Raw genomic sequence first — 24,715 nt, 5'->3', positions numbered from 1 at the left:
GGATCCATTTCTAAACACGAATTTGTTAAAGGGAATGAGAGATTTGACTTGGTGCCCCTGTATCGCAGGTTATGAAGACCTATCACATGTACAATGCCGACAGCATTAGTGCGGAGGGCAAGCTGAAGGAGGCAGAGAAACAGGAGGAGAAACAGATCGGTCGCTCAGTGAAGCAGGAGGATCGGCTGATCGGCCGTTCCCCGGACCCAGCGGCAAACATCCGCTTCGAGGAGAAGCACCAGAGACGCAGCTCCGTCCGCAAGATCGAGAAAATGAAGGAAAAGGTTTGGCATCAACTTCGCTTCCTCCTCCTCCTTGTCTTCTTTTTCCACCTTCTCTTCCTGTTCCTCCATTTTTTCCTCTTCTTCCTCCATCCCTTCCTTTGCTCGCAGTGCCGTGTCGAAGTGGCCGTTGCTCGTGTGTGGCCAGTGAGTGTTTGCAGTCTGTCCAGGGCACACCAGCCAAGCCTCAGCCTGTTCTCATCATTTCCAGGAGGGCGGAGCCCTGGCCCATTCCCCCTGACTCCTCAGTAACTAAAGCCAGTTGTACTTCCCCAGCCATCAGCGGTGCTTAGATCAGCGAATGCAGCCCGGGCCAGGGACCTTCCTTGACAGTATGGCTCCGTTCCACACCGTGACAGACCTGTACCAACTTGGAACTGTTAGTCACTGACTGCACAGTGACACACGTCCGTTGAATCTAGTCTGACTGGCTCAAGCTCTGCTGCCTCCCGGCTTTGAAATCCCTAACCTGAGCTGATCTTTGGTCCTTAAACGTGGGGTTTTCAATTTAAAAAATGTTTTCAGGTCCTCGCGCATGTGTGCCAGAGAAAGTTTAACCCTTTGTTGTTGCTGTTTGCTTCCCAGCGTCAGGCGAAATACACGGAGAACAAACTCAAAGCGGTCAAGGCACGAAATGAGTACATTCTGGCGCTGGAAGCCACCAACAGCTCCGTCTTCAAGTACTACATCCACGATCTCTCCGACCTACTCGATGTGAGCACATTATCTGATCTAGTTGGCCTCGAGCTTCTCTGATGCTTCAACATCTTCAAAGGGGCTGAAAGGGTTAAATTATGAGGATGGTTCCATAGACTAGGCTTGTTTTCCCTCGGATTTAGAGGATTAAGAGCTGATCGAATCGAGGTGTTTAAGATGATTAAAGGAGTTGATAGGTTAGATCGAGAGAAACTATTCCCTTGGGTGGGGGGAGTCCAGAACAAGGGGCATCACCTTAAAATTCGAGCCAGGCCGTTCAGGGGTGATGTCAGGGAGCACTTCTTCACACAAAGGGCAGCGGGAATCTGGAACTCTCTCCCCCAAAAAGCTGTCGAGGCCGGGGGTCAATTGGAGCTTTCAAGACTGAGATCGATAGAGTTGTTGGGAAAGGTTACAGAACCAAGGTGGGCAGATATAGTGGCGATACAGATCGGCCATGATCTCATTAAATGGCTCGAGGACTGAATGGTCTCCTCCTGTTCCTCAAGACTCAGATGGTGAATCGATTCATATTTTGCAAACATGAGAGGAGTGGGAAATCCAGGGACTGAGATCCCAGCCTGAACCGTTCCTGTACACAGTAGCACCAAGTTAACCAGCTCGTTGTTACCTAGCCACTGGAATCTTACAATCAGAGAACGATACAGCACAGAAAGAGGCCATTCGGCCCATCGTGCCTGTGCTGTTTTTTTGGTAAAGCGATCCAATTAGTCCCACTCCCCCTGCTCTTTCTCCATAGACCTGGAAATAAGAATTTGGAGCAGGAGTCGGCCATATGGCCCTTGGAGTCCTTCAAGTATTTATCCAATTCCCGGTTTGAAAGTTACGATTGAATCTGCTCCCACCGCCCTTTCAGGCAGCGCGTTCCCGATCACAACAACTCGCTGCGTTAAAAAAAAAATGTCTTCATCTCCCCCTCTGGATCTTTTGCCGATCACCCTCAATCTGTGACCTCTAGTTACCGACCTCCTGCCACTGGAAACTCTTTCTCCTTATTTACTCTATCAATAGCTGTTCATGATTTTGAACACCTCCATCAAGTCTCCTCTTAACCTTCTCTACTCGAAGGAGAACAACTCCAGCTTTTCCAGTCTCTCCATGTCACTGAAGTCCCTCATCCCTGGAACCATTCTGGTAAATCTCCTCTGCACCCTCTCCAAGGCCTTGACATTTTCCGAAGTGCGCGCCCTGAATTGGACACAATACTCCAGCTGGGGCCGAATCCGTGATTTATAAACAGTAAGCATAATATTCTTGCTTTGCATTCTGTCTATTAATAAAGCCAAATATCCCGTGTGTTTTTTAAAAGCCTTCTTAAACTGCCCTGCCACCTTCAAGGATTTTGCACATTTACCTCCAGGTCTCTCTCTTCCTGCACCCCCTAAAACATTGTACCATTTTGTTTATATTGCCTTTCCTCATTCTTCCAACCAAAATGTATAACTTCACACTTCTCTGCGTTAAATTGTATCTGCCACGTGTCTGTCCATTTCACCAGTCTGTCCCAAGTCCTCCGGAAGTCTGTAAGCCTCCTCATTGTTTACTACATTTCCAAGTTTTGTGTCATCTGCAAACTTAAAAATGATCCCCTATATACCCAAGCCCAGGCCATTAATATATCTATCAAAAGGATCAGTGGTCCTCATCAGTGTTCCATTAGGCTGCGCAGCTCACCGGCTTTGGAATGGAAAAATCGCGCATGCGCGGAAATTTGAATGAGCCGCACAGCCTGTTAAAGGGGCCATGCACCCAAAACACATTCCACTGAATATTGGTCCTAATACCATCCCCAGGGGGACACCACTGAATACTTCCCCCACGTCTGAAAAACAACTGTTCACCACTACTCTCTGTTTCCTGTCCCTTAGCAAGTTTCGAATCCATGCTGCCCTGTCCCTTTAATACCATGAAGTCCGAGAGGATTCCACTGTCTTGCTGTCAGATCTGGGCCATCGCCACAGCAGGGTGTTCAGGATGTGAGAAAGTATAGGAAATGTTGTGAGGGGAGAATGAGATGGGGTAACGGTCTGGGAGGTAGGGGCCAATGGGGAGAAGAGGAATGGGCTGTGCGGGGATTTGGCGGGGGGACGGGGAGGGCGACGAGGTGAAGGCATTCTGAATGTGTGACCATTGTTGGAAACAAAACCATTATCTGGCTCTAAGACTGGAGTTTAAAACTGGGAATAGGCAGAGGGGCTGTGACGTCAATCTGGGACAGGTTCCAATCTTTGATCTTGGTTTCAGTGTTGTGACCTTGGGTACCACGCCAGCCTGAACCGTGCCATGAGGACATTTCTATCGGCAGAGGTTAATGTTGAGCAATCCAAGCACGAAGGGCTGGAGATCATCGAAAATGCTGTCGACAGCCTGGACGCCGGCAATGACAAGCAACGTCTCATGGAGTTGTACCACACGGTGTTCTGTCTGCCACCAAAGTTCGACTTCCAGCCACACATGGGGGACGGGGTCAGTATATCTCTTTAAACTCCGAGATCTGAAGGCTTGTCCTGCACAGTTAGAATGCGATGTGTTGTGTGATACTCTTAATACACCATCTCAAATTTCTCACATTATACATGACAGACCTGTACCCACCAGTGCTGTACCCCAGTGTTATACAGTGACAGACCTGTACCCCCCAGTACTGTACTCCAGTGTTATACAGTGACAGACCTGTACCCACCAGTACTGTACCCCAGTGTTATACAGTGACAGACCTGTACCCACCTGTACTGTACCCCAGTGTTATACAGTGACAGACCTGTACCCACCAGTACTGTACTCCAGTGTTATACAGTGACAGACCTGTACCCACCAGTGCTGTACCCCAGTGTTATACAGTGACAGACCTGTACCCACCAGTACTGTACCCCAGTGTTATACAGTGACAGACCTGTACCCACCAGTACTGTACCCCAGTGTTATACAGTGACAGACCTGTACCCACCAGTACTGTACCCCAGTGTTATACAGTGACAGACCTGTACCCACCAGTACTGTACCCCAGTGTTATAGTGACAGACCTGTACCCACCAGTACTGTACCCCAGTGTTATACAGTGACAGACCTGGACCCACCAGTACTGTACCCCAGTGTTATACAGTGACAGACCTGTACCCACCCGTACTGTACCCCAGTGTTATACAGTGACAGACCTGTACCCACCAGTACTGTACCCCAGTGTTATACAGTGACAGACCTGTACCCACCCGTACTGTACCCCGGTGTTATACAGTGACAGACCTGTACCCCCCAGTACTGTACCCCAGTGTTATACAGTGACGGACCTGTACCCACCAGTACTGTACCCCAGTGTTATACAGTGACAGACCTGTACCCACCAGTACTGTATCCCAGTGTTATACAGTGACAGATGAGGGCAAGAGCAGCAATATCATGAGAACATATCAGCCTCACGTTCACCCTCCAAGCCGCATACCATCCTGACTTGGAAATATATCGGCCGTTCCTTCACCTTAGCTGTGTCATCATCCTGTAACTCCCTCCCTCCAGCACTGTGGGAGCACCTTCACACACGGACTACAGCGGTTTGAAGAAAAGGCTCACCCCTATCTTAGGGCAACTGGGATGGGCATTAAACACTGACCTTGCCAGCAATGCCCACATTCCAGGAATGATTTTTTTTTAAATCGGTGTCCGTGCCGACTTGTGGGCAGTTTTTGAGCCAATGGTCTACGTCTCCTTGGAACTGGTTAAACTGCCCCAATCGCGTTGCGTGTTGGAGTCACGCAGCCACCAAGGAGAGGCAGACTTCTGTCCGATCACTGATCGTTGTATTGGGTCCCACGCCCCAAGGTGTTTACACCAGTGCACTGCTCAGCATTTCCCTCTATTCAATGAATGCGTTCTCTGTGTCGGTCGTCTGTTGAACTCTAATGCATTCTCACTGCTTTGGGCGTCAATGATTTTAATTTGCTTGTTCCCTCGCTGTGCTCTGCGGCTGTGTGCAACTCCTCCCTCCCCCTCACAACCATGTGTAAAGCTGTGCTTTGTGTTCTGCAGGTCTCCCATCTGTGCGCCCAGCAGTCAGTGCAGGGAGAGTTGGTTCTCCGCTGCCAGCAGCTCCAGTCCAGACTGGCCACTTTGAAGATTGAGAATGAGGAGGTGAGTCCCTTGGGCCCGCTGCTGTCAAACAGCAGAACCTCTGCCCCGGGCCTGGAGGGGGTTCCTGCCGCTGGTCCAGTTCAGCAGGTTGAAGGCAGCTCCCCACGGCTCAGTGGGTTACGTGCCAAACCAGACCGACCCAGACTCCCAGTTTCAGTCCCTGCGTGGGCCAAAATCAATGGAATGGAACCCCGGACGGGCTCTAAAACTGGCAAAGGATGCAATCTGACACTTTACTCCTGTCACACTGCAGAGTTCCCCTTCTGTGTGACCCAGTGCTTCCTCACATCCGGCTGATTTTCCCACTTTGTACCAGTGTCTCCGTGTTATACCATTTTGGATTAACAAAAGAGTGACTCAAGATTAAAAACATAGAAACATAGAAAATAGGTGCAGGAGTTGGCCATTCGGCCCTTCGAGCCTGCACCGCCATTCAATGAGTTCATGGCTGAACATGCAACTTCAGTACCCCATTCCTGCTTTCTCGCCATACCCCTTGATCCCCCTAGTAGTAAGGACTATATCTAACTCCCTCCTGAATACATCTAGTGAACTGGCCTCAACAACTCTCCGTGGCAGAGAATCCCACAGGCCCACCACTCCCTGGGTGAAGAAGCCTCTCCTCATCTCGGTCCCAAATGGCCCACCCCCCCATCCTTAGACTGTGACCCCCAGCTCTGGACCTCCCCAACATTAGTAAGAACATAAGAACATAAGAATTAGGAACAGGAGTAGACCATCTAGCCCCTCGAGCCTGCTCCGCCACCCAACAAGATCATGGCTGATCTGGCCGTGGACTCAGCTCCACTTACCCGCCCGCTCCCCATAACCTTTAACTCCCTTATTGGTTAAAAATCTATCTATTTGTGATTTGAATATATTCAATCAGCTAGCCTCAACTGCTTCCTTGGGCAGAGAATTCCACAGATTCACAACCCTCTGGGAGAAGAAATTCCTTCTCAACTCGGTTTTAAATTGGCTCCCCCGTATTTTGAGGCTGTGCCCCCTAGTTCTAGTCTCCCCGACCAGTGGAAACAACCTCTCTGCCTCTATCCTGTCTATCCCCTTCATTATTTTAAATGTTTCGATAAGATCACCACTCATCCTTCTGAACTCCAACGAGTAAAGACCCAGTCTACTCAATCTATCATCATAAGGTAACCCCCTCATCTCCGGAATCAGCCTAGTGAATTGTCTCTGTACCCCTTCCAAAGCTTAGTATATCCTTCCTTAAGTAAGGTGACCAAAACTGCACGCAGTACTCCAGGTGCGGCCTCACCAATACCCTGTATAGTTGCAGCAGGACCTCCCTGCTTTTGTACTCCATCCCTCTCGCAATGAAGGCCAACATTCCATTCGCCTTCCTGATTACCTGCTGCACCTGCAAACTAACTTTTTGGGATTCATGCACAAGGACCCCCAGGTCCCTCTGCACTGCAGCATGTTGTAATTTCTCCCCATTCAAATAATATTCCCTTTTACTGTTTTTTTTCCCAAGGTGGATGACCTCACATTTTCCGACATTATATTCCATCTGCCAAACCTTAGCCCATTCGCGTAACCTATCTAAATCTCTTTGCAGCCTCTCTGTGTCCTCTACACAACCCGCTTTCCCACTTGTGTAATCTTTGTGTCATCTGCAAATTTTGTTACACTACACTCTGTCCCCTCTTCCAGGTCATCTATGTATATTGTAAACAGTTGTGGTCCCAGCACCGATCCCTGTGGCACACCATTAACCACCGATTTCCAACCCGAAAAGGACCCATTTATCCCGACTCTCTGCTTTCTGTTAGCCAGCCAATTCTCGATCCATGCTAATACATTTCCTCTGACTCCGCGTACCTTTATCTTCTGCAGGAACCTTTTGTGTGGCACCTTATCGAATGCCTTTTGGAAATCTAAATACACCACATCCATCGGTACACCTCTATCCACCATGCTCGTTATATCCTCAAAGAATTCCAGTAAATTAGTTACACATGATTTCCCCTTCATGAATCCATGTTGCGTCTGCTTGATGGCACTATTCCTATCGAGATGTCCCGCTATTTCTTCCTTAATGATAGCTTCAAGCATTTTCCCCACTACAGATGTTAAACTAACCGGCCTATAGTTACCTGCCTTTTGCCTGCCTCCTTTTTTAAACAGAGGCGTTACATTAGCTGCTTTCCAATCCGATGGCACCTCCCCAGAGTCCAAAGAATTTTGGTAGATTATAACGAATGCATCTGCTATAATTTCCGCCATCTCTTTTAATACCCTGGGATGCATTTCATCAGGACCAGGGGACTTGTCTACCTTGAGTCCCATTAGCCTGTCCAGCACTACCCCCCTAGTGATAGTGATTGTCTCAAGGTCCTCCCTTCCCACATTCCCGTGACCAGCAATTTTTGGCATGGTTTTTGTGTCTTCCACTGTGAAGACCGAAGCAAAATAATTGTTTCAGGTCTCAGCCATTTCTACATTTCCCATTATTAAATCCTCTTTCTCATCTTCTAAGGGATCAACATTTACTTTAGTCACTCTTTTCCGTTTTATATATCGGTAAAAGCTTTTACTATCTGTTTTTATGTTTTGCGCAAGTTTACATTCGTAATCTATCTTCCCCTTCTTTATTGCTTCCTTCGTCATTCTTTGCTGTCGTTTAAAATTTTCCCAATCTCCTAGTTTCCCATTAACATTGGCCACCTTATACGCATTGGTTTTTAATTTGATACTCTCCTTTATTTCCTTGGTTATCCACGGCTGGTTATCCCTTCTCTTACCGCCCTTCTTTTTCACTGGAATATATTTTTGTTGAGCACTATGAAAGAGCTCCTTAAAAGTCCTCCACTGTTCCTCAATTGTGCCACCGTTTAGTCTGTGTTCCCAGACTACTTTAGCCAACTTTGCCCTCATCCCACTGTAGTCCCCTTTGTTTAAGCATTGTACGCTCGTTTGAGACACTACTTCCTCATCCTCAATCTGTATTACAAATTCAACCACACTGTGATCACTCATTCCGAGAGGATCTTTTACTAGGAGATCGTTTATTATTCCTGTCTCATTACACAGGACCAGATCTAAGATAGCTTGCTCCCTTGTAGGTTCTGTAACATACTGTTCTAAGAAACAATCCCGTATGCATTCTATGAATTCCTCCTCAAGGCTACCCCGTGCGATTTGATTTGACCAATCGATATGTAGGTTAAAATCCCCCATGATTACTGCCGTTCCTTTTTCACATGCCTCCATTATTCCCTTGATTATTGTCCGCCCCACCGTGAAGTTATTATTTGGGGGCCTATAAACTATGCCCACCAGTGACTTTTTCCCCTTACTAACTCTAATCTCCACCCACAATGATTCAACCTTTTGTTCATTAGAGCCAATATCGTCTCTCACAACTGCCCTGATATCATCCTTTATTAACAGAGCTACCCCACCTCCTTTCCCTTCTTGTCTATCCTTCCGAATTGTCAGATACCCCTGTATGTTTAATTCCCAGTCTTGGCCACCCTGCAACCACGTTTCTGTAATGGCCACCAAATCGTACCCATTTGTAATGATTTGTGCTGTCAACTCATTGACTTTATTTCGAATGCTGCATCCGTTTAGGGAGAGTGTTTTAATACTAGTTTTTAAACCATGATTTTTAGTTTTGACCCCTCCTGCAGCCCCTTTATATTCATACATATTGTCCCTTCCTATCACCTTGTGGTTTACACTTACCCCAGTGCTACTCTGCTCTGTTGCCTCCTGCCTTTTGCATTCTTTCTTGGGGTTCTGTTCATCTGAGCTCTCACCCACTCTGACTAGCTCAGAGCCCTCTCCTGGGATCCCATCCCCCTGCCAAGCTAGTTTAAAGCCCTCCCAATAGTACTATCAAAACCTTTTCTATTCATCCCTAAAATAAGCTTCTGACCACATATCTGCAGCATAACTAAGACTGCCTATTTCCACCTCGATAACATCACCCGTGTCCACCCCTGCCACAGCTCATCTGCTGCTGAAGCCCTCATCCTTGCCTTTGTTATCTCTAAACTTGATGGACTCCTGGCTGGCCTCCCACATTCTACCCTACGTAAACTAGAGGTGATCGAAAACTCAGCTGCCCGTGTCCTAACTCACACCGAGTCCCGCTCACCCATCACCCCCTGTGCTCTGTGACCTACATTGTCTCCTGGTTAAGCAACGCTTCGATTTCAAAATTTTCAGCCTTATTTCAAATCCTTCCATGGCCTCGCCCCTCCCTATCTCTGTAATCTCCTCCAGCCCCAAACCCCCACAAAATCTCCGCCCGCCTCTAATTCTGCCGTCTAATAAGAACATAAGAATTCGGAGCAGGAGTCAGCCATTCGGCCCCTCGAGCCTGCTCCGCCATTTAATAAGATCATGGCTGAACTGATCATGGACTCAGCTCCACTTCCCTGCCCACTCCCCATAACCCTTCACTCCCTTGCCTCAGTTCCATTTACTCCCCTTTGCTCTATATCCCTTGATACCCTTACCCAACAAAAATCGACCAATCTCCGTCGTGAACATTTTAATTGACTCTCATGCTTCCTGATTTCAATCCTAAATGCCAATCATTCATTTTAAGATTATGTTCCCTCATTCTTGATTTCCCCCACCAGAGGCAAGAGTTTCTCTACATTTAGACCTCCCGATCAGATCATCCCTCAATCTTCTATACGCTAGGGAATAAGAGCCAGGTTTATGTAACCTGTCCTCCTAATTTAACTCTTCTAGTATCATTCTGGTGAGTCTGCGCTGCCCCCCTCCAGGGCCCATATATCCACCCTGAGATGCAGTACCCAAAACTGAACATAGTTATGCCAGGTGGGGAGATGCACTGAGCGTCCCAGGGATCGCTGCCCAGTACATCCCTCAGTCCCGATCCCCGGGACCCTCAGTACATCCCCTGATCCCCGGGACCCTCCGTACATCCCCTGATCCCCGGGACCCTCCGTACATCCCCTGATCCCCAGGACCCTCCGTACATCCCCCGATCCCCGGGACACTCCGTACATCCCCCGATCCCCGGGACACTCCGTACATCCCCCGATCCCCGGGACACTCCGTACATCCCCCGATCCCCGGACACTCCGTACATCCCCCGATCCCCGGGACCCTCCTTCCATCCCCCGATTCCCAGGACACTCCGTACATCCCCCGATCCCCAGGACCCTCCGTACATCCCCCGATCCCCGGGACACTCCGTACATCCCCCGATCCCCGGGACACTCCCTACATCCCCCGATCCCCGGGACCCTCCATACATCCCCCGATCCCCGGGACCCTCCGTACATCCCCCGATCCCCGGGACACTCCGTACATCCCCCGATCCCCGGGACACTCCGTACATCCCCCGATCCCCGGGACCCTCCTTCCATCCCCGGGACCCTCCGTACATCCCCTGATCCCCGGCACACTCCGTACATCCCCCGATCCCCGGGACACTCCGTATATCCCCCGATCCCCGGACACTCCGTACATCCCCCGATCCCCGGGACCCTCCTTACATCCCCCGATCCCCGGGACCCTCCGTACATTCCCTGATCCCCGGCACACTCCGTACATCCCCCGATCCCCGGGACACTCCGTACATCTCCCGATCCCCGGGACCCTCCGTACATCCCCTGATCCCCGGCACACTCCGTACATCCCCCGATCCCCGGGACCCTCCTTACATCCCCCGATCCCCGGGACACTCCGTACATCCCCCGATCCCCGGGACACTCCGTACATCCCCCTGATCCCCGGACACTCCGTACATCCCCCTGATCCCCGGCACACTCCGTACATCCCCCTGATCCCCGGCACACTCCGTACATCCCCCGATCCCCGGGACACTCCGTACATCCCCCTGATCCCCGGACACTCCGTACATCCCCCGATCCCCGGGACACTCCGTACATCCCCCGATCCCCGGGACCCTCCGTACATCCCTCGATCCCCGGGACCCTCCTTACATCCCCCGATCCCCGGGACACTCCGTACATCCCCCTGATCCCCGGCACACTCCGTACATCCCCCGATCCCCGGGACCCTCCGTACATCCCCTGATCCCCGGCACACTCAGTACATCTCCAGCCCCGATCACTGGGATCTCCTCTGTCTGACATGATTCCACTAACGAGTACCACTGCTGCCTCTCTTTCAGGCAGTTTACTATCACAAACACGTTTTACCTGGATACCCACTGCCTTAAGGTTGTGAAACAGCCTTTCATGTGGAATGTTATCAAAGACTTTCTGGAAGAATAGGTTCACGATATCACAGGGTTTTCCAATGTACACTTGAGATCTCACTTGCTCAAAAACATCGAGGGTTTGGTCAGACTGGATCTGTCCCAGCTGAAACAAGGTTGGATGCCACTTACTGGGCTATTTTTATATAGGCACTTCTCAATTTTGCTCCTAACTATTTTACCATTTCATCATCATCATTGGCAGTCCCTCAAAATCGAGGAAGACTTGCTTCCAATCTAAAAGTGATTTCTCAGGTGACTGAACAGTCCAATACGGGAATTACAGTCTCTGTCACTGGTTTGCCGCACGCTCCTTCCGCTGCCTGCGCTCGGTCTCTGCACGCTCTCGGCGACGAGACTCGAGGTGCTCAGCGTCCTCCCGGATGCACTTCCTCCACTTAGGGTGGTCTTTGGCCAGGGACTCCCAGGTGTCGGTGGGAATGTTGCACTTTATCAAGGAGGCTTTGAGGGTGTCCATGTAACGTTTCTGCTGCCCACCTGGGACTCGCTTGCTGTGTAGGAGTTCCGAGTAGAGCGCTTGCTTTGGGAGTCTCGTGTCGGACATTCGGACAATATGGCCCGCCCAGCAGAGCTGGTCGAGTGTGGTCAGTGCTTCGATGCTGGGGATTTTACCATTTACTGATGTAATGATTGGCCGACAGGTGTCCTGGTTTGTTTGATCATGGCTCTTGGAAGTCGTCATGTTGGTTTGCTTCCAAACCAGCGGAACCTCCCCAGGAGTTACTCACTCCCTTATGATGACCTTCAGCACTTTCATTCCGAGTCTAACCTAATGCCCTTGGCTTCCAACCCTGGGGACTTACTGCCCTTTCAGCCTGTCCAGGGCACCCATGCAAATGATAAAATGTTACTGAGTGAAAAAAGTCAAAGAATATTTGTTTTGTTCCTGAATGAATGCATTTCCAGAATGACACAGAGGTTTCTGTCCCATCACAGGCTTCCAATAAGCACACGTTGGCCTTTAGTACAGGAGGATTTGAGTATAAGAGTAAAGACGTCTTACTGCAATTATATCAGGCCCTGGTGAGACCACACCGGGAGTATTGTGTACAGTATCGATCTCCTTACCTAAGGAAGGATATACTTGCCATAGAGGGAGTGCAACAAAGGTTCACCAGACTGATTCCTGGGATGGGGGGATTGTCCAATGAGGAGAGATTGAGTAGACTAGGCCTATATTCTTTAGAGTTTAGAAGAATGAGAGGTGATCTCATTGAAACGTACACAATTCTTAACAGGGCTTGACAGGGTGGATGCAGGGAGGATGTTTCCCCAGGCTGGGGAGTCTGAAACTAGGGGGAATAGTCTTAGAATAAGGGGTCGGCCATTTAGGACTGAGATGAGGAGAAATTTCTTCACTGAGGGTTGTGAATCTTCGGAATTTTCTACCCCAGAGGGCCATGGAAACTCAGTCATTGAGTATATTCAAGACACAGGTTGATAAATTATTGAATATTAAGGGATATGGGAATAATGCAGGAAAGTGGAGTTGAGGTAGAAGATCAGCCATGATCTCATTGAATGGCGGAGCAGGCTCAAATGGCCGACTCCGGCTCCTATTTCTGATCTTATGTAAGCTCCAGACGTGGCTCATGCAACAGATTCCCGTGTGATTGACTTGCTGGGATACATTCCATTTGTTTATAAATGTACACAGGTAAAGAAGACCATGGAGGCCACGTTACAGACCATCCAGGACATCGTCACCATCGAAGACTTTGACGTTGCCGACTGCTTCCAGTACACCAACTCCACTGAGTCCGTCAAATCCACCCTTTCAGAAACCTTCATGAGCAAGCCCAGCATCGCCAAGAGACGAGCCAATCAGCAGGAGACCGAGCAGTTCTACTTCACGGTACGGCACTGTGTGGAAGATACGGACTTCAAGCAGATCTGTGGAGATAGATTCTGTCCTGGAGCCATTTACATCCCTTGGAGCGGTCACTGTAGCAACGCTGTGTGTCTCTGTCCACGGGTTGGGCCTGTGTGTGTGTCCACGGTTTGGGCCTGTGTGTGTGTCCACGGTTTGGGCCTGTGTGTGTGTCCACGGGTTGGTCTGTGCCACTCAAGACAGGTTTCCCAAAGGTCTCCGTTGCCGATGCAGCTTCAGGCCAGGGAAGGGCGGGACATTTCACAACAGAGGCCACACAGCATGTCCCTGTGAATTGCATGTGTTCTCTGATGCCTCACCATTGTTTTCTGCTTTCACAGAAACTGAAGGAGTATTTCGAAGGCAGAAACCTGATCACCAAACTGCAGGCGAAACATGACCTTCTGCAGAAGACTCTGGGAGAAAGTAGGCAATACTTTTAATCCTCTTCATGATCAGCCAATCAGTGGAGGTGTGGGATCCTTTCAGCATCATTTAGTCTCAATCCCATCAAAGCTAGGCCCTTCAGACCAAACCCCACAAATGATAAATACTCTTTAACCTCTCTCACCTAATGTGTTTTTTTAATCAAAACTCTTGAGTTTGAAAGGTCAACCTCGAGAGTTTATGTTGCAGCGGTTTGTTAAAGTGAGCTGTTCCAATTGGCTTTTATCACCAGTGGAATAGTCCATTGCAAACAGAATAGGGGCTACTGTTGAAAAATTATATATTCAGGATTTTAAACCTCTGAGATTTACACTCGGAGTAATAGATCCTAATAATAGACTTGTCCAAATTTAAAAGTGGACAGTTTCTCTGGAAGGTGGTCACCAAAATACTCGCTCTCCCTGTGCCGCGTAAGAGATGGACACGATCAATACAAACCATCTCCTTAGCCGTAAAGTTTTAGTAAAATATTTACAATTACCCAAGTATTTATCTGAAAGGGCCAAGAGTGAGGTTTAACAGGAAAGCTGCTTGCCGATGTGTCCAGGCCGAGGCCTAGCATTTGCTGAAGTCAGCATGGGCCAGGTAGGCCGCTGCACTTTCTATCTTGGGCCTGCCTTCCTCCAAATCTGCTTTAAAAAAATCTTCTACGAAAAGAAAAAAGACTTGGATTTATATAGCGCCTTTCACGACCACCAGACGTCTCAGAGCACTTTACAGCCAATGAAGTATTTTTGAAGTGTTGTCACTGTTGTAATGTGGGAAACGCAGCAGCCAATTTGCACACAGCAAGCTCCCACACACAGCAATGTGATAATGACCAGATAATGTTTTTTGTTTTGTTGGTAAATATTGACCCCACCAGAGATAACTCCCTTGCTCATCTTCGAAATAATGCCATGGGATGTTTTACATCCAACTGAGAGAGCAGACGGGGCCTCGGTTTAACGTCTCATCCGACAGTGCAGCACTCCCTCAGCACTGCACTGGGAGTGTCAGCCTAGATTTTTTTGTGCTCAAGTCCCTGGAGTGGGACTTGAACCCACAACCTTCTGATTCGGGCGAGAGTGCTGCCCACTGAGACAAGGCCCTGTGACATCTAAAAATCTTAGCCCTTAGCAATCCTCGAAAAATCCTGGCTGATGAATTTTTTAAAATGTTTTGTACTCGCTGCAGGAACGCTGGAGCCTAAATCAAGGCCCCATCGTCTCGGCTTTCCGGAGACTTGGCTCAGAACTATGGCACTTTGTTGTTTAGCTTGGACTTCCAATAACACCTCCTCACTCACAGACTTTATACAGCCGGGAACCCGAGGATAAAGCCTTGAAGTGTAGCAACTTAGCCTGGAACATTCCAGAAAAGAACAAACCTCAGATATATCAAAATTCCTAGAGATAATACATAACATCCTTCAAATGTTGAGTAAACGGGTCCAAGTCTGAAGGCAGCACCAGTGTTTCGAGGTTTATTTAGTGTATTGGTACCAAACGTTATCACTGAGAATAACAATTGAGACACGATGATTCAGAACCACACAAGCTTAACTTGATTGGAATTTCTCACGGGTTAACTCTATATTTTAAATAGTTTCACAAATGCCACTTACTAGATGTATTGCCCAGCCTGGTACTGACCAGCAGAGACCAAAAGGCCTGAATTCCTGGTGGGAGGTAACCCTGAGCGCAGAGGTAACCCGGGGCGATCATGTCCAGTGGCGCCTCATTTGGGACAGCGCCTCACTGACCTTCAAAGCTTAACATTCCTGTACCAATAAAGGTCCTTCTTTAGAAAGTACGCAGCCCCGTCCCTTTCTGGAAATAAAAACCGGGAATAAAAGGCCAAGAACATAAGAAATAGGAGCAGGAGTCGTCTATTTGGCCCTTCGAGCCTGCTCCGCCATTTAATACGATCACGGCTGATCTGATCCTGGCCTCAGCTCCACTTCCCGCCCGCTCCCCATAACCCTTCACTCCCTTATCGTTCAAAAATCTGTCTATCTCCATCTTAAATATATTCAATGACCCAGCCTCCACAGCTCTCTGAGGCAGAGAATTCCACAGATTTACGACCCTCAGAGAAGAAATTCCTCCTCGTCTCAGTTCTAAATGGGCGGCCCCTTATTCTGAGACTATGCCCCCTAGTTCTAGATTCCCCTATGAGTGGAAATATCCTCTCTGCATCCACCTTGTTGAGGCCCCTCATTATCTTATATGTTTCGATAAGATCATCTTTTAATTCTTCTTAACTCTATGAGTACAGGCCCAACCTACTCAACCTATCTTCATAAGTCAACCACCTCATCTCTGGAATAAACTTTGTGAACCTTCTCTGAGCAGCCTCCAATGCAAGTATATCCCTCCTTAAATACGGAGACCAAAACTGCACGCAGTACTCCAGGTGTGGCCTCACCAATACCCTGTAGAGTTGTAGCAGGACTTCTCTGCTTTTATACTCTATCCCCCTTGCAATAAAGGCCAACATTCCATTTGCCTTCCTGATCACTTGCTGTACCTGCATACTAACTTTTTGTGTTTCATGCACAAGGATCCTCAGGTCACTCTGTACTGCAGCACTTTGCAATCTCTCTCCATTGAAAGAACACAGAAGGAGAGGTGATGAAGACCGAGTCTGAGAGATGGCCCACACCTGCCATCTGCTGAGAAGGTGCTTGTCCGCGGGAAGCAGCCCACATTTTGCAGCCTGGCTGCTTCCACTGCAGACTGGTCCTGCTGAGCTGAGCTGAGCTGGGGAAGCCTGACTCGCAAGGCCCCGCAGTGTGTCTGCAATACTTGGTGCTTTTATTTCAGCTTTCCAGTGTTTGCAGTTTTCTCTTGATGCAAACTCCAAATCAGCCGCTTAACTGGTTTCTCCCATCAGCCCCAGCACACGTTGAAAATTCACTATCGTCCCTAGAATTTACAGCACAAAAACAGGCCACTCAGCCCAACACTCCAAGCTCCCCTCTTCATCTCACCCCATCACCATAACCTTCTATTACTTTCTCTCTCATGTGTTTATCCAGCTTCCCCTTAAATTCATCTGCTCTATTCGCCTCAACCCCTCCCTGTAGCAGCGAGTTCCACATTCTCACCGCTCTCTGGGTAAAGAAGTTTCTCCTGAATTCACCATTGGATTTATTAGTGACTGTCTTATATTGATGGCCCCCTGGTTCTGGTCTCTTCCCCCGCTCCCCCCTCCCCAAGAAGTGGAAACATCTTCTCTACGTCTATCCTATTGAACCCCGTTATAATTTTAAAGACCTCTATCAGGTCGCCCCTCAGCCCCCTTCTAGAGAAAAGAGCCCCCGCTTGTTCAGTCTTTCCTGATGGTTATTACCTCTCTGTTCTGGTATCGTCCTTGTGAATCTTATTTGCCCCTTCTCCAGTGGTTCCATATCATTTTGGTCCACTGAAATAGCTTGAGTGATGTGTTTTATATATTTACAGTAAATAGAACAGGTTAAAGAAAGGGGGCAAGTTCATGGGTTTGTAAAGTGGGCGAGGTGTGAAAATGTGAAAGTGGAACTCTGAAATGAACGAGTTACAGAGGGAGAAGCATCTCGGAGGAATACTCTCAGTACTAGGTATTCCCCCACTGTCTCCATTCATCTGCTAATGAAACCTTCATCCATGCCTTTGTTACCTCGAGACTCTTCAATTCCAACACACTCCTGGCCGGCATCCCACCGGAAACTTGAGCTCATCCAAAACTGGTGCCCCGTGCCCTAACTCGCAGCAAGTCCCGTTCACCCATCACCTCCTGCGCTCACTGATCTACATTGGCTCCCGGTCCGGCAGTGCCTTGATTTTAAAATTCTCATTCTTGATTTTAAATCATAGAAACATAGAAAATAGGTGCAGGAGTAGGCCATTCGGCCCTTCGAGCCTGCACCGCCATTCAATATGATCATGGCTGATCATGCAACCTCAGTACTCTACCCCAGCCTTCTCAGTACCCCATGCCCCTAATTCCTTTAGCCGTAAGGGCCACATCTAACTCCCTTTTGAATATGTCCAACAAACTGGACTCAAACAACTTTCTGTGGCAGAAAATTCCACAGGTTCACAACTCTCTTGGTGAAGAAGTTTCTCCTCATCTCGATCCTAAATGGCTTACCCCTTATCCTTAGACTGTGTCTCCTGGTTCTGGACTTCCCCAACATCGGGAACATTCTTCCTGCATTCTAACCTGTCCAGTCCCGTCAGAATTTTATATGTTTCTATGAGATCCCCTCTCATCCTTCTAAATTCCAGTGAGTATAAGCCTAGTCGATCCAGTCTTTCTTCATATGTCAGTCCTGCCATCCAATCCCTCCATGGCCTCACCCCTCCCTATCTCTGTAACCTCCTCCAGCCCAACAACCCTCTGAGATTTCTGCATTCCTATAATTCTGGCCTTTTGAGCATCCCTGATTTTAATTGCTCCATCATTGGTGGCCGTGCCTTCAGCTGCCTGGGCCCCAAGCTCTGGAACTCCCTCCCTAAACCTCTCCACCTCCCTCCTCCTTCAAGACCCTCCTTAAATTCTACCTCCTTGATCAAATTTATCTTGGCTTGATATCAAGTTTTGTTTGAAAACTGCTCCTGTGATATATCCTGGGACATTGTACTACGTTAAAGGCGCTATATAAATACAAGTTGTTATTGTAGGAACATTATACACGTAAGTATGTTTGCGACCCTTTCAATAACATGTTCAATCTGCTGCCCAGCAGATTTGGGTGCCCCTTCCTTCAGCGGGTGGTTTGCCGGGAGGAGGAGGGGTACTTGAGCCACGAGGGGGTGAGTGGCACGTTCAGAGTGGCCTGGACTACGATCCGCGAGCGGGCACAATACATGCTGTGGTCACCGTGAATGGTAACGGTGCGGAGTCTGGGGGATGACCAGCGATCACCTCGTTGACGCGTTCCTCCTGTGGAATTGTTGATCCCGAGTCTGTGCACAGATTCCCTAAACCGAGGAACCGTTCACCCAGTGAGTATTGATCTGTCAGAGAGGACCCGACCGAGATTTCAAAGCGAATGATTGATTGAAGCAAACTTGCGAGGGCGAATTTCTGAGGAGAAGTTGGTGCATTTTTTCTTTTCATCGCAGCTCGTACTTCATCAGAAGCGGGCGGTCCAAGAATCTCGGATTGTAAACAAACCATTTCCTGCACAGGAAGTGGAAAGTCAGGGCGACAGAAAGGGAATTCTTCTGTAGTACAGTTGGCTGGGGTCGGGGGTGAGGCCCTCGCTCCTGTAACTGCCGTTAATGTGATCGCCCTCCGCCAAACACAGTGAGGGAACAACTGGCAACGGCACGGAACCCGAGAAGCTGTCAGCAAAGCCACACTTGGAGCCTGACGTCTCCTCCTCACTTTCTCTGCAGCAGATAGTTTTCACACAGTCAAGATCCTGAATGAACCCTCATAATAAGTTAGAGATTGCCACAGACTCTCGAACCAGGGACGCGGGTCCAAGCTCTGAAGGTGCTCTGTTTAGGTTTTCACTTTACACAGAGGCTGGTGATATCGTGGGACAGACTGTGGGAACATTTTAAGGATAATTGTGTCAATGGTTGCGGGAATGGGGAATTCAGGGTAGGAGTTTTCGGGGCCAGTCTGGTGGACTGCAGAGTCTTTTCCAGTCCTGGACTCTCCTATTTTCCTGTCTTTTTCTGTTTTACGTTCATCAGTCTCAAGTGGATTCCCCACCCCCACCCTCTGATCTTCCCCCTTCCCCCCCCCCCCCCAAATACGCTCCACAAAACTCTGTTCCACACGCCCTCAGTACTCTCCGACAAACTTGTTAAGTGTGCTGCACCCGCGATCAAATCTCGGGGCTGTGTTTTATCGATGCCTGTCATTTATTTCCAGCATTTTCCGGTTTGGTCCAGGTTTCTAACATTTCTGTTTTTTTTTTCTCCAAATATTTTAGGCCAGAGGACGGATTATTCCCTTGCCAGGTGGGTCCAATTGTTGACATTATAACATCTGGATTTCCCCCCTTTTTGTAGTTTTGGTCCCTTCCCCGTCATAGAAATTTACAGCACAGAAGGAGGCCATTCGGCCCATCGTGTCCACGCCGACCAAGAGCTTACCCAGCCTAATCCCACTTCCCAGCCCTTAGTCCTGTAGGTTACGGCACATCCAGGTACTTTTTAAATATTGTGAAGGTTTCTGCCTCTACCACCTTTTCAGGCAGTGAGTTCCAGACCCCCACCACCCTCTGGGTGAAGAAATTTCCCCTCAAATCCCCTCTAAACCTCCCCCCAATTACTTTAAATCTATGCCCCCTGGTTATTGACCCCTCTGCTAAGGTAAATAGATCTGTCCTATCCACTCTACCAAGGTCCCTCATAATTTTGTACATCTCAATAAGGTCTCCCCTCAGCCTCCTTTGTTCCAGAGAAAACAACCCCAACCTATGTTGTGAACGATCCAGTTAGATGCCCAATATGGTTAACCATTGAAAACTGGAAGGCTTAAAACTTAACACAGCTGCGTGGATCTATTTTCCACATGGTATCCAGGCCCGATCCTCGGTGGAGATTGTCAGCCCTGTTACTGGGGACCTGTTGAACTCTCGAACCCTCACCTACCCCAAACCAAGAGGAGCTGGGCTGGCATTTGGGGGAGTGTAGCATCGCTGTTCCATACACGGGGGTAGTGCAGTGCGCTGATCCATGCACGGGTGGCGTGTAGCATCACTGATCCATGCACGGGGTAGTGCAGCGTGCTGATCCATGCACGGGGGGGGGGATGTAGCATCGCTGATCCATGCACGGGGGGAGTGTAGCATCGCTGATCCATGCACGGGGGGGGGATGTAGCATCGCTAATCCATGCACGGGGGGGGATGTAGCATCGCTGACCCATGCACGGGAGAGTGTAGCATCGCTGGTCCATGCACTGGGGTAGTGCAGCGCGCTGATCCATGCACGGGGGGAATGTAGCACGCTGATCCATGCGCGGGAGAGTGTAACACGCTGATCCATGCGCGGGAGAGTGTAGCATGCTGATCCATGCAAGGGGAGAAGTGTAGCATCGCTGATCCATGCACGGGGAGGATGTAGCGTGCTGATCCATGCGCGGGAGAGTGTAGCGTGCTGCTCCATGCGTGGGGGAGTGTAGCACGCTGATCCATGCACGGGGGGAGTGTAGCACGCTGATCCATGCACGGGGGGAGTGTAGCACACTGATCCATGCACGGGGGGAGCGTAGCACGCTGATCCATGCACGGGGGAAATGTAGCACGCTGATCCATGCACGGGGGGAGTGTAGCACGCTGATCCATGCACGGGGGGAGTGTAGCACGCTGATCCATGCACGGGGGGAGTGTAGCGCGCTGATCCATGCACGGGGGGAGTGTAGCGCGCTGATCCATGCACGGGAGCACGCTGATCCATGCGTGGGGGAGTGTAGCACGCTGATCCATGCAGGGGGGGGAATGTAGCATGCTGATCCATGCACGGGAGCACGCTGATCCATGCGCGGGGGAGTGTAGCACGCTGATCCATGCGTGGGGGCGGGGGTGTAGCACGCTGATCCATGCACAGGGGCGGGGGTGTAGCACGCTGATCCATGCACGGGGGAGTGTAGCACGCTGATCCATGCACGGGGGGAGTGTAGCACGCTGATCCATGCACGGGGGGAGTGTAGCGCGCTGATCCATGCACGGGGGTAGTGTAGCACGCTGATCCATGCACGGGAGCACGCTGATCCATGCGTGGGGGAGTGTAGCACGCTGATCCATGCGCGGGGGCGGGGGTGTAGCACGCTGATCCATGCGCGGGAGAGTGTAGCACGCTGATCCATGCGCGGGAGAGTGTAGCACGCTGATCCATGCGCGGGGGAGTGTAGCACGCGGATCCATGCATGGGCGGAGTGTAGCACGCTGATCCATGCACGGGAGAGTGTAACACGCTGATCCATGCACGGGGGGAGTGTAGCACGCTGATCCATGCACGGGAGAGTGTAGCACGCTGATCCACGCGCGGGAGCGTGTAGCACGCGGATCCATGCACGGGGGGAGTATAGCACGCTGATCCATGCACGGGGGGATGTAGCACGATGATCCATGCACGGGGGGGGAGCAATGTAGCACGCTGATCCATGCGCGGGAGAGTGTAGCACGCTGCTCCATGCACGGGGGGAGTGTAGCATGCTGATCCATGCACGGGGGGAGTGTAGCATGCTGATCCATGCACGGGGGGGAGGAATGTAGCACGCTGATCCATACACGGGGGTAGTGCAGCGCGCTGATCCATGCACGGGGGGATGTAGCACGCTGATCCATGCACGGGGGGGGGAGGAATGTAGCACGCTGATCCATGCACGGGGGTAGTGCAGCGCGCTGATCCATGCGCGGGGAGAGTGTAGCACGCTGATCCATGCACAGAGGAGGGGTGTAGCGTGCTGATCCATGTGTGGGGGCTTGTTCCCCTTCCTGCTGTAAAACAATGCCTACAAGACTGTCACTGGGCGTCCCCTGCCCATGCCCATGTAGCAACCCCCTGCAGTCCTTCCTGGGCACCGTCACATCTTGGCACAGACGAATCCAGGATGCTATTGAATAGCAGCTGTCTTGAATCGGACGGCGTGTAGCTGAGGCCTGGCTCATTGGCGCTTTACCCTGTCTCCGCAGTCCAGGCACGGTTTGTGTTTGCCCGTGTCTACTCCGTGTGACCAGGCTTGGCTCGCTGTCGAGCTGCGTGCTGCTGAAGTTATTAAAGCAAAGGCTTCGATTCGATCGCATTGGCTTTGTGCGGTCGATAGTGTTTGATGTTTCTCTTGCTGTGTTTAACGCTTTATTTTCTTTCCCTCCCCCATCCCGTGCAGTGGGCGACGGAACTCCAGTGTGAGGAAACAGGTAACTATCACGGCAGCGGCTCTTTGAGCTTTTTGTTTAAACCGTTGGTACCAATGACATCATCGGGAGCACATGGCTTCCCCAAGCTTTTGGACTCCACTGCGGGGGAGTCTGGTCTCGAGATTTGTGACTCTCGGCTGTTCCTTTGCGCTCTACTGACTGGGAGGTGACGGGATAGCTTCATCAGAACTGAAGCAGCTCCTCCCACCGAATCTTCGATCATTCAGTTACACCGCGTGCCTTTCTATTTCAGCCACATCTGTGTGCTCGAGCCTGGATTACACAAGAACGTAAGATATAAGAGCAGGAGTCGGCCATTCGGCCCCTCGAGCCTGCTCCGCCATTCAATAAGATCATGGCTGATCTGATCATGGACTCAACTCCACTTCCCCGCCCGCTCCCCATAACCCTTTATTCCCTTATCGTTCAAAAATCTGTCTATCTCCACCTTAAATATATTCAAAGCCTCCACAGCTCTCTGGGATAGAGAATTCCACAGATTCACGACTCTCTGAGAGAAGAAAGGCCTTCTCATTTCTGTTTTAAATGGGCGGCCTCTTATTCTGAAACTATGTCCCCTAGTTCTCGATTCTCCCATGAGAGGGATTCTTTCCAATTGGCAGTCACTGCAAGCACTGAGCGTACCGTCTTGGTAAAGTTCACGAGTGCCGGTCACTAGTGTTCAAGAGCCGTGCCTTGCATCAGAAAAACGTTCAGGAACATAATTCATGATGATGTAAATGAGCAAAATGTTGTAATTGAGTGAGGAGGGTGTGTCTATGAGGTATGTGTCCGGGTGAACGAGCATGCGTGAAGAGGGAATTCTACCTCACTCTTTGTTGAGAAGGGCCATGCACCTCAGTGCGGGTTACACCCCTCGGTGCGGGTTACACCCCTCGGTGCGGGTTACACCCCTCGGTGCGGGATACCCCTCGGTGCGGGTTACACCACGATCGGGTTACACCCCTCGGTGCGGGATACCCCTCGGTGCGGGTTACCCCTCGGTGCGGGTTACACCCCTCGGTGCGGGTTACCCCTCGGTGCGGGTTACACCACGATCCGGTTACACCCCTCGGTGCGGGTTACCCCTCGGTGCGGGTTACACCCCTCGGTGCAGGTTACCCCTCGGTGCGGGTTACACCACGATCCGGTTACACCCCTCGGTGCGGGTTACCCCTCGGTGCGGGTTACACCACGATCCGGTTACACTCGGTGCGGGATACCCCTCGGTGCGGGTTACCCCTCGGTGCGGGATACCCCTCGGTGTGGGTTACACCACGATCGGGTTACACCCCTCGGTGCGGGTTACCCCTCGGTGCGGGTTACCCCTCGGTGCGGGATACCCCTCGGTGCGGGTTACACCACGATCGGGATACACCACGATTGGAAAGAATAAGAGAGATTAGGTAAATGAAGATACCGTGCTCGGGTGGTTTGGAAAGGCCTGTAGACTGTCGGAGGGAGGGAAGGCCGAAGGTGAGGATAGGCATTGTTTTGAGGTCCTAGGAACTAATGAGTTAGAGTAAGAGAGATGGGTATTGAGGTTGGGGGATAGGGAGTAGAGTGTGGGGGGGGAGGGGGTTTGGAGCTCAGGAGGAACAAGTTAAGAAAATTCAGAGGCGAACAGACTGTTGTGGTGAGAGATGTTGGACACAAGATGTAAGGGAGTGATTGGCTATTTAAGTTTGTTTCCTCTCTTGTATCTTGTCCCAGAGTGTGAGAGAGGTGTTGGAAGAGCCTCCCAGATTGGACAGCGGTAGTCTGGAGTGAGGAAAGATTAATTTAAAAATGTAATTTTAAAAAGAATTGGGTCAGTAAATCTTGTGTGGCATTGTGGGTAATACTCCTGGTACCTCTGACTATTTGGCTGGATTCCCGGTTGCTCGAGTCTGTGAGGGGATTAAGAGTTGTGTAAACTCCGGGTCGGTTGTGTGTGGGGTTCCCCCGACCATTGCTGAGATTTCCTTATTGCTGATTAATTCCATCCCTTTGTCTCTAGGACGGGAGTCAGATCATTCCCCTTGTGGTGGAAAGCTGCATCCGTTTCATCAGCCGGCATGGTATGTGGAGGGCCTAATCATAGAGTGATAGAATGATACGGCACAGAACGAGGCCATTCTACCCATCGTGCCTGTGCCCGCTCTTTCCCCACAGCCCTGGAACTACTTA

The 24,715-nt window shown here is 50.2% G+C and overlaps 1 protein-coding gene across 1 annotated transcript in view; it reads left to right on the top strand.

Annotated features, from left to right (window-relative positions):
- srgap2 (SLIT-ROBO Rho GTPase activating protein 2) overlaps positions 1 to 24,715 on the top strand; it is a 233,121-nt gene that overhangs the window by 165,587 nt on the left and 42,819 nt on the right. Inside the window, exons 5-13 of the mRNA XM_070859279.1 lie at positions 69 to 284; positions 867 to 995; positions 3,243 to 3,464; positions 5,022 to 5,123; positions 13,037 to 13,234; positions 13,591 to 13,675; positions 19,614 to 19,641; positions 22,516 to 22,546; positions 24,546 to 24,606. Of these exons, the coding sequence (XP_070715380.1) occupies positions 69 to 284; positions 867 to 995; positions 3,243 to 3,464; positions 5,022 to 5,123; positions 13,037 to 13,234; positions 13,591 to 13,675; positions 19,614 to 19,641; positions 22,516 to 22,546; positions 24,546 to 24,606 (1,072 nt within the window). The remainder of the gene's footprint in view (positions 1 to 68; positions 285 to 866; positions 996 to 3,242; positions 3,465 to 5,021; positions 5,124 to 13,036; positions 13,235 to 13,590; positions 13,676 to 19,613; positions 19,642 to 22,515; positions 22,547 to 24,545; positions 24,607 to 24,715) is intronic.

The sequence above is a fragment of the Pristiophorus japonicus genome, chromosome 17, assembly GCF_044704955.1.
Source record: "Pristiophorus japonicus isolate sPriJap1 chromosome 17, sPriJap1.hap1, whole genome shotgun sequence".
Classification (NCBI taxonomy): Eukaryota; Metazoa; Chordata; class Chondrichthyes; family Pristiophoridae; genus Pristiophorus; species Pristiophorus japonicus.
This window is presented reverse-complemented; position numbering and strand designations above follow the sequence as displayed.